The sequence below is a fragment of the Toxotes jaculatrix genome, chromosome 20, assembly GCF_017976425.1.
Source record: "Toxotes jaculatrix isolate fToxJac2 chromosome 20, fToxJac2.pri, whole genome shotgun sequence".
Classification (NCBI taxonomy): domain Eukaryota; kingdom Metazoa; phylum Chordata; class Actinopteri; family Toxotidae; genus Toxotes; species Toxotes jaculatrix.
In genome coordinates this window covers 5,805,053-5,815,670 of record NC_054413.1, presented here as the reverse complement: position 1 = coordinate 5,815,670, position 10,618 = coordinate 5,805,053, and the positions used below count along the sequence as shown (strand labels likewise).

The 10,618-nt window shown below is 43.2% G+C and overlaps 1 protein-coding gene across 1 annotated transcript; it reads left to right on the top strand.

The window, feature by feature from the left end:
• LOC121200803 (oxygen-regulated protein 1-like) lies at nt 1-8,781 on the top strand. The gene is made up of 6 exons (XM_041066307.1): nt 1-642; nt 1,107-1,263; nt 1,709-2,835; nt 5,440-6,907; nt 7,199-7,992; nt 8,482-8,781. Exons 1-6 carry the CDS (start codon nt 1-3, stop codon nt 8,779-8,781), a joined length of 4,488 nt encoding a protein of 1,495 aa, XP_040922241.1.
• Nucleotides 8,782-10,618: the final 1,837 nt, after the last annotated feature.

Here is a 10,618-nt window from a genome sequence, read left to right as displayed (position 1 = left end):
ATGAATCAAACGGGGCACCGGAGGATCCTCCCTGACCAGTCGTCAGGGAGCGGCCACACCTTTGGCTCCCCTCGGCACCCAAGCATCAAAGACCCTATTCTTTCAAAGCGAGTGTGCTTCTACAAAAGTGGAGATCCTCAGTTTAATGGTCTGCGTATGGTCATCAACAACCGCACCTTTAAAACCTTTGATGCACTCCTGGACAGCCTCTCTAAAAAAGTTCCCCTGCCATTTGGGGTGAGGAACATCACCACGCCTCGGGGGGTTCATGCAATCTATACTTTGGATGAACTGGAGGATGGGAAGTCCTACATCTGCTCTGACAGCCGTAAGGTAAAACCTATCAATCTGGCACTGGCCAGGAAGAAGCTGCCACCCTGGTACCATGCCAGGCCTGTTAGCTCCCGACGTCGGACTGTGCAGCAGGCCAGGTTTTTCCCTGGCCGGAACATCCACAAGCAGGAGCGGATGGTTGTGCGAACACCAAAGAGGCTACTGGTTTTTCGCAATGGAGACCCCACTGTCAAATACACTGTGGTGCTTCACAAGAGGACTACACCCACTTTTGAGTCTATCCTGGAATATATCTCAGAGCTAATGCAGTTCCATGTGGTGAAACTGTACACCCCTGATGGCAGACGTGTGAGTGTTGTTGTTTGTCAATACAATTCATCCAAACGTGATAACATCCAAACAGTTATGTTCGAACACAACGTAAATATTGAAGTTTTAGACTCTGGTAACATCATTATTGACCGATAAAGGACTGACTTAAACGTGGCCTGTAATTAACCATCACATGATGAGAGAAAGTGTTAAGCTTCTTTGGCAACTCAACCTAATGCCCTGAAAGGCATTCTGGGATACTGCAGGGTAAAGCTTTAGGTCAAGGACCTATTGTAAATTCACAGCCTGGTGGTATCACAAAGTGCCATTTTAACAAATAGTATGTTTAATTTACACTTGTCATTCACATACATGCATGTAATTTAGAATTGTACAACTGATATTAGAATTGGGGTTCATTTTTTTAAATGTAAATGTTGTTGCACTATATAAAAGTGACAAAATAATATTTGTATTTATTTATTTTATCTCTGCGGCAGGTTGACGGTCTTACAGGCTTGATATTATGCTCTGGGACTGTAGTGGCTGCAGGCAGAGAGCCTTTCAGGTCTGCAAACTACAATGTACAGAAATCACCGGCTCCAACACGGCTTCCTACCAACCGCATGGGTCTGAGAAGACTTAAGTCTTTAAACCGTAAGTTAAACAGGAATATGGATTTCTGATATATCTGTATGCAGTTCTTTTGTTTTATTTAGCAGTTAGAGTTAAGAGTGTGTTAGTCCAATGGACTTTCATTCGAGTGACAGAGTGTCTGCAGTAATCTACCTGCTCTCATGGGATGAAGACTGGGAAAGTGCTGAGGCAACGATATTACACATAATACCATATATGACCTACATACACTATCTACGTGCCTGCCGGCTATTGTTCTTCATGAGCTGTGAATAGCTGTACCCTCTAACTTTTCTCTTCTGTCTCTTTTCCCTTCATGCTTCTTGGGTACCCTCTTCAAACTGCCTGCCTGACCTCTTCAATCTTTGCCTGAAACCTTTGGACATCTCTACGTAATTTATCAACCCTCGCACGCCCCCCCTTTTTTTTTTTTTTATCTATTTGACTCTTTTGACTGACTGAAAAGGTAAAAAGAAGTCCCTTTCATATAGTTCAAAGTCAAGGAATTTCTCCCCATCATCTGAGAGGTATATCGTGGATCGGATCCATAACTCCATTGTGACAAGTTCATGCGACCTTCCCAGTAACCCCACAAACTCTGTCGAGCTGGAGTCGAGCCGCATACTGGAATCAGTAGCAGGAACAGAGGGCGACGCCTGCCTTGGCGATGGAGCTGAAGGGCAGGGATGCTTGCTTCCCACTGAGGATGACATTGAGAAGTCCTTTCGGGTGAACCAGGATGGCAGCATGACAGTGGAGATGAGGGTGCGCTTGACAATTAAGGAAGAGGAAACCATCCACTGGACGACAACTCTTACGCGCTCAAGCGTAGCCAATCAGCTTAATACGAGTTGTTTACCAGAGTCTGAGGCAGAGCAGGCGATCTGCTCGTCTAAATCAAACTCACTGGATTTACAAAGTCCTGCTGCCTCCATTGACAGCATCAACAAGGACAAAAATAAAGACAACAACGATGACGATCCACCATCCCTGAGCAATGGAGCTTTCAGTGAGAGTGGTAATGAGGAGGATAATATCAAACTGCAAACAGATGTGATGCCACCTAGGAGGGCTCCTACACCAGGACACAAGCAAATTAGGAAAAAACAAGCCTCTGTGGAGAGCATCAAATCACTGATGGCTGAGGGTATTCAGGAGAATTTGGTTGGCTCTTACTCCTACAAAGAGCAGACAGAAAATGGAGCCATGACAGAGCAATACTGTTTGGTCAAACAGAGTACCACTAGACCAATACCCAAACCAAGAAGACTTAGCTCTGTGGATGCCAACAAAATAAACAGCAGAAATGTGTCCACATTCAAATCAGCTGGGATGACGGAGATCCTACAGATTGAATCCAGCGGGGAGGAGGTCACTGAAACAGTCTTACACATATATGAACAGCAGACTTGCCAGGATAATTTCCTTGCAAACATTTGTGCACAGGGCATGTCAGGTTCTGAGATTCCTTTTGATAGGCCAGCTACTTCAGAAACAGGACATCTCTCCTCCAACAATGACTTCGAACCTGAGCTCTGGAGACCTTCGACAGCATCTGAGTCCATTAGTATGTGGAGGGCTGAGAACATGTCAGTAACATCTGATTTAACCTTGCCGTCACTGAAGGCTGGTGCAATTCAAGCAAAAAATTGGCCACAGCAATTCCCAAAGTCCACTAGAGGCAAAGACAAGCCCCAACAAAGAGAGGTCAGTGAGGTTAAGAGGGCTGCCTCGAAACCCAAAGTGATCAGAAAACGGGTTCGGCGGCTGTTGACGCCAGGGAAAAGAAAAAAAGAAAATTCTGCAGAAGCAACCGAGAAACGTAAGGAAGTGAAAACTTTCTCCAGCGCTGGGTTCATTAGGAGAATTTATGGGAATAAATCAAAATCAGCAAAAAGCATGATGAAGCTTAAAAAGGGACCAACACAAAAAGGGGACGGGGGTGTTACAACAAAGAGCTCACAACTGTTTGATGACACAATAAAATGTATTCTCAAAGAGCCAAGCACACCATCACCACTGAAAGAAAATTCGAGTGAAACAGTTTCTTCAGAAACAAACAGGCTGAATGTTTCTTCTGCTGAAGTGAGCCAACCAAGGGGAATACTAACACGGCAGACATCAATGCATCAGGAAAAAAACAATGAAAACGAGTCCTATGATATCAGCAAAAGCATGTCACTGCCTGCCATTGACTCCTCCAGCTCTGTTACTAATGAATATGTAGAGAACTGGCTGGAGAAAGCCCATCTTAACCCCACTTCCTACCCAGATGAGGAAAGTAAAAAATTAGAGGCAGCTACTCTTGTACAAACAGAAAGCGGCAGGTGTGGGGAGTCAGGATATAATCGTGGGCTGATCACTGCTGCAGACGAGGGGAAGTGTCTGGAAGAGAACTCTGCAATACAGCCATGTCAAACTCCTAAATCTGACCCACTGCAGGAGAGTTTGTTGGGAACATCTGTCAAACTGAGAATCCAGTGTTTTGAAAACAAATCATCAAGTCCTTCGGTGGAGAAAACTACAATGAATCAGCAAGGGGAAATTGCTGATAGTCATGCCACCACTACAAACACAGAAAATTGCACCAGTGTAGCTCAGAATAATACAGAAGAAATAAAGCCCCTTTCGAACGATATCTGTCCTGAAATGAATCCAGTCACTAAGAAGACCCCAACAGAAACACCATCAGGCACTAGAGTGGAAAATAAATCAAGTCCAATCAAAATCTCATTGCAAAAAGCAACACCTTCCAATACGATTTCAATGGAGCTACCGCCACCACCGCCTCCTGCTGAAATAACAGAACTATCACACACTGAATATCACATGATGGATGCATCTTCAGCAGCCAGCAGCCCATTGTACAGGTTCTCATCAGTGAGCAGTCAAACGTCAGATAATCATCCATTATCTGTCAGTTCCACATCTGACAAGACCATGTCACCTACTGAGCATGCAATGGAAACGACAACATCAGTTCAGCCTGACATTCCTTCCACGCTGAGGGAAGCACCGTTACCAAGAACTACATCTATTAAAAGGGCCCCTTTGGTTAGTAATCTATCTCTTGAAAGGAAAATGTCTCTCAGAAAGGCCTGTTTGGATAAATATACTTTATGTACTGATGCCACTTCAGACACAACCACATCTTCCACTCCCATCAACACAGTCAGTGATGATGACAGTGTGCTGCCAAATGGCATTTGTTCAACAGGAACACAACTGCCACCTGAAAATACACAGCAATCACATAGCATCTTAGATTTGAAAAGTAGTCCATCATGTTGTACTTCTGCATCTCCCACTAGTTTAACATCTGGAGAGAGAATGTCATCTGCCAGCATTTCATCAAGTGAGGCTCCAACACCAAGTGATATCCCATTTATAGAGACACAAGCAACTAAAACACCATTTTTATCACAAAAATCATCACCTAAAACACTGGTGAAAAAAGTAAAACTATTCAGCAGTCCATCACCAGAGAGGAAACCCCAAACCAAGAAATCCTCTTCTGAAGTTGCTAATGTCTCTCCAAAATTACCATCATTGCACAACCACCATTCTGATAAAAGTACGTCACCAAATATTGGATCACGAGAACATGCAACACCCACTGCTGGCACCTCTACTGACACAAAGAAGACACTTTATAAACCTAAACAGCAAAAGAGACCGTCTCCTTATTCTCAGTCTCTGGACGTGGCGTCGCCACCTGTCAGACGCAAGTCAAGCAGAAAGATGCTCTCGAGAAACCTCTCCTTGGACAATGCATCAGAGCCTGCAAATAAGACCCAAAGGAAAACATCATCCCCAAGGAAACGTCATCAAACACCACAGTCAATAGGTGAAGTGGACAAAACACTGACCTCTGAGGCTCTCACGCTGGAAGCTAGTCAGATTGACAAAAATAAGGCAAAAAAGACAGATGACACTGAAAATGCAGATCAAGAGAAATGTGTGACAGAAACACAATTAATGCCGCAGCCATTAAACATTGCAAACCAGCCAAACATGAAACCTGTGCTTGAGAAAATTTGCTACTCAATAAAATCAATTAGACAAATCACACAGAACAAACATCCATCCTGTTTGGAAAAGTCCAATAGCCTGCCCGACTTCTCCTCTCACGTAGCCTCTACATTTGGCTCATCATCTAAAGCTCTCCTTGCTTTCTTGTCTGTCATGACCCTAAAGGAAGGCATAGCTAACTTCAGTATCGATGGGTTGAATGCAAACAACGTCAGCTGTGCCGAGGCTTTAAAAATGATCGAATCTCTCAGAGAAATTGCCAGTATAGAGGATTCCCACAAGTTACAAGCAAGTTTGTCAAATTTACAGCAGTCAACTTCGAAGCAGCTCCTGCAAAGTTGGAAGGGCTTTCAGGAACTCAGCAACAAATCCAAGAGTCGCAGCTCAACACCAAATTATTCAGAGCAAGAACTCATAGCCGAAGCTAGTCCAGAAAAAGACTGTGACATTGAGGAAAATGTTATTGATGAGATGATGGATAACCTTGACATACCTGAGAAGCTCAAGGAGGAACTGGCTTCTCTTTCAATGGGAGTCAAAACTGAGAGTGATGATGAAGAAAGGATGTCCACCGGATTTATCGAAAAGGAGGAATTGTCATCAAAAGATAACAGTGACTCCACGGAATCTCATTCATCTACAGAAGATGTTCTTAATGTCAGGGATGTTCCTCAAGATGAGAAAGATGTTGACGTGAGCTCCATCATTAAAAAATTCACAAACATTTACCAGCCAAAACAATCGGACACAGGCAGTATTCCCCGGACAACAGAGACAGTGAAGCATAAACCAACTGACCAGGCAACTAAAGCTGGTGTGGCCACGTGTTCAACAGCTGAGCCTCATGATAAACAGACACCTGAAGAAAGGCAGCTTTACAGTACTGTATTCTTTGCAGAAGAGGATAGGGAGGCCACAAATTCAAGTGAGGAAGAAAATCTGGGAGAGAAAAAACAGCATCATGGCCACACTGAAGACAAATCAAACCAAGAAAAGGCAAACATGAATAGAGTCGTTGGCAGCAAGGAAAATCTTGAAAATAAGAGTCCTGAGGTGGAGTGCAGGCCGCTGCAGGTACAAAGTGAGGAGAGCATGAGCATCCCTGAGAACGAGTTTACGAGTGAGGATGAGTCAGATGAGGAAGAGGACAACCATTCAAGTGCCAATAAAGATCGAGAGGAGAAAGAGAGCTGCAAGCAAAGTGTGTATAGCTCAGAAGCAGGTGGGCAACATAGTTCAGAAGAGGAACAACTAGAAGTTGAATGTGAGGAGATAAAACAAGAGAGAAGTGAAGGCGGAGACTTGTCCAACCCTGACAGTCACTCTGAGGAGGAAGAGGACAAGCAGCCGAGCTCTAATTACTATGTAGAGCTAAATGTTCGCGAGAAGACGAGCATGTCCAGCCCAGATAGCGAAAACCAGTCTTTGCCAGAGGAAGAGCAACCAGAGGTTGAGTGTGTGGAGCTGAGTAACAAAGACACTCTGTCTTACCCTGCAAGTCTGCTCAAGTCCGAGAAGGAACCAGAGATTCAGAAATCATATATGGGATTAAATGTCAGTGTTGAGGAAAGCACAGGTAACTCAGATGTGGATGAGCCAACATCTTCAGAAGAAGAGCAGCCAGAGGTTGAATGTAAGGAACTAAAGGTTATAACTGAGGAAAGTTTGTCTGGCACTGAGGAAGAGAAGGAGAGCATTGAGGAAGAGGAGGAGGAGGAGGAGGAGGAACACCTTGATGATCTGCCAGATAACGAGGAAGAGATGGAAAAATGTAAAATGATAGAAGAGACAGAGGACAAGGTTAGCTCAGACAGTGAGGACCTCCATACTGACGAAAAACAGATTTTTGAAACAAAAAGTCAGAATACTGTAACCAGAGATCAAAGCAATTTGATAGAAATTCAAGATTTGTTTACCAAAAAAGACAAGAGCAGCTTGATGAAGTCTGACAGTTTAGCAAAGCGTCACAGATTTGATGCAGATGAGGACAGTGGAAATGACCACAGCAGCTGTGAAGAGCAGGTAGAGGTAGGGCAGCCACAGATTACAAATGTGCAAATCAGCAACTCAATTGAAGAAGAATTAAGCTACTATGAGAAAGAGACCTGCTCAGAGGAGGAACACGCTGATGTGGACAGATACAAAGGGGAGAGCTGTAAAGAATACCAGGAAGCTCCTCCATTGGTAACACAGTCAGAAGACACAAAATGTGAAAAGGCTGTGGAAAAAGTCAAACATCAACCCGAAGAAGTGATATCCCAGTCTGTTGCAGAGAGGGTGAGCTGTCTGGAAAAGCAAGTTGCGGATGCACAGATGAGGAGAAATGTTACAGAAAGTCTGGCTATCAGTCGTGTTTCTCAAAGAACTGCCCAACTGGAGTCGGATGCTGAGGATTCACCCTCTGAATCTCCCACATCTCAGTCAGCTTTCTGCACCCAGTCAGCACCTCAGTCGTCATTATCTTTCAGCTACGATTCTAGCGGAGTTATTACCAAAGAGCCTGAAGGCAACAGGGTCAGATCCATCAGGGAAATGTTCTTAGCAAAGAGTGCCCCAGACATTCAGCACGGACACAGACGTTTCCCGAGCCAGAGCCCCTCAGAGCTGTCAGAGTTAAGAGCAGAGACCTCAGCAAGCGGCGGCTATCAGTCTCAGACTTCAAGCGAGCTGTCCAGTGGTGAAGATGATTCAGCACGAAAATCTATCACTAAAGGCTTTGTGAGGAGAACAATCGAAAGGCTTTATGGCAAGAAGGAAGCTAATCCTGATGAGGAAGCAAGCGAAAGACCCCCATCTGCACCAAAACAGAAAAAGAAAGAACATTCAAGCATTTTCTCTCCTTTCCACGTGGCGCGATCCAAAGCAATGTCTGAGTTATCTTACTTCAATTCCACTAATGCACTGGACACTCTCAGCGAAGCCACAAGATGCATTGCTTTCAATGCACAAGTTGGGCCTGGAGACAGCGTTCCCATTGATAATGGACGATGGCTCCTTAGAGAGAACACGCTGATTAGAAAATCTGTCTCAGACCCAGTCGGAATAAACAAAGCCTTCACAAACTCTCCTTTGGGCGAGGGAATGTGTGAGGACACAGAACAGGACCCCCCGTATTCAAAGTCTGAACTAGAAGACAAGACAAAATCACTTTCTAGAAAGTGCACGTACTTTTCTTTGCCCCACGCTAGTGAATCAGATGTGTGTCAGGATGAGCTGAGCACAGCGAGCAAGAGCAGCGTGAATGCTGATAGCGTCGCAGACACAAAAGACAATTCAGAGGACACAAAAATGTGGACCGAGAGGAACGGCAAGCTGCCCGCTGTTGGTGTTACTGACTTTAAGATGATGGATAACAAAGTTCACCCACTGATAGAGGTCCCATCTGATGGGGAGGTTGTAGTGATGCAGCCTGGAAAAGGTCAAGGTGTTATGAACAGGAGGCTTCAGGAGCCTGATATGTTGGACTTACTGTACAATTTTTGTGGTCAGCACTGTCCCATCCTGTAAGGACATTTCTTTATGTTCTTTATTTTTTAAGAGATGTCATACAATCACAAAACAACGAGTAAGGACATTTTTTTTGGTCTAAGTTAAGTGTACATTGTTGGGCTACAGTATGTGATCTTATTTTTGGTGCCTACATTTTGATGTTGCCATAGCCTTGGCATAATACACTATCAAATATCAACTCTCTTGAGCTAACTGCCGAATGTGTAACAACGTGTTACAGATACACAAGCCAATGGATTCAATTTTATTCAGATTTTACTATGTACGATAAGAGCTTGTGATACAATTTGTCAGTTTATGCTCCCGGTTCAGTGTAAAAAACATGAAGTGTTTTCTTTTGGTACCACCTTGTTTGTGTATTTGCCATGCACACTCCAGAGCAGCTCTTTTCTTCTTATAGGTTGCCTGTCAACAGAACAAATACCCAGAGCATTACTGTAATCTTGTTTTAAAACTATTAAAACAGATCAAGGCCCCGCAGATGTCAGGCAACAAGGCCAATCCCCACTGCACTGAGTGAACGGGTCAGTTCGTGGTTGCAGCTCAGGTTTGGCCTGGAGTTCAGGTCAAAATGGTGCTGTTTTTTTTTTTTTGTTTTTTTTTTTACAGTCAAATCAACTGAATATGAAACAGGCTGTGTGAAGATTGTAGAAATTGTAATTAATTACTTTAATAATGTTTTGTATATTGGTTATTGGTAAAGTGTAAATAAGTACACTGAGTAACCATAGCTTATCACATATACACAATAACATGACCTTTATAATTAGAATAAATGGTGTAATTGTTTACAATGTGGCAGCTGTGACAATTTTGTCTCTTTAAATTGATGTGTAAGAATAAAAGTGTGTATTTACAATGCTTGCACTTTCTCTTTTGCTTTGCAATGACCTCTTCCTGGACTTCAGAACAAGTCATCTCCATGAAATCCTGGACTGGATTAAACAGATGTAGTATCAAGTCTCACAAAGCAAATGAGATGATTGAGATTAGCCTAGCACGAGTAAAAGTCAAAAGGCCAAGGTGAACGTTGTGTTTGAGATACCTTAGGAAGCTCCGGTCACTTGTTTTCTGCTGCTGATCAGTATCAGATCTCCGAGGAGGAGCGGGGACCTCTTGTTTTCTCACTCTCTGCCTGAGGAAGTATCCATGTTGTTCTAAGGTTGTTTTGTTTCTCAGAAGTTGCCATCGAGCTGGTCCGTGTTGTGACAGGAGTGTCGAGGAATGCGCTAAGAGGGGAGTGTTTACATCTGCAACTACAAAGAGAAAACATGACAGTCACTCAGTTCCCACAATTTACACTCATCTCAAATATGTATACATGCTCTTAACTGCAATTTATATTTTTAAAATGCATTTAACATTCTGAACATATGATTAATTTTGCCATCGTCACATTTTACAACAAATCAACAACATATCACTGATACAGAAATGTTTACTGCAACAATAGCCACTAGATGGCACTGGGCAATAATACGTTTTTATCTTAAGTGAAAAAGTAAAAGAAAACACAATCACACTCACCTGTTGTTTCTTCCTCGAAAAGAACTGAGCCAACAACAGCATTTTGAATCGTTTATTATTTAAATAAATATTTACATAACAGCTTCGTATAAATCAAATTTCTTTTTCTTACACGACACATCTGTCTAAAAGCAACTGCTTGAACAAGAAGAAAGAAAATAAGGGATGGATTACAATGAGACTGTAAATCTGTGTGTCGGGAGGCAGAAGTTCATCTTGACCCCTCATGTTGATCACTGAGCAAATTTTCCCGTTTGCAGTCATGAAGGCTGCGCCTGGATGACATTTACCATCACTCAAATACCAT

What these genes read in the sequence shown, in the direction of transcription:
- LOC121200803 (XM_041066307.1), top strand. Translation starts at nt 1, where the DNA reads ATGAATCAAACGGGGCACCGGAGGATCCTCCCTGACCAGTCGTCAGGG. An exon ending in AAGACTTAAGTCTTTAAACC is followed by an intron (nt 1,264 to 1,708) that starts GTAAGTTAAACA and finishes CTGACTGAAAAG; the next exon opens with GTAAAAAGAAGTCCCTTTCA. An exon ending in GGAGGGCTGAGAACATGTCA is followed by an intron (nt 2,836 to 5,439) that starts GTAACATCTGAT and finishes ATGACCCTAAAG; the next exon opens with GAAGGCATAGCTAACTTCAG.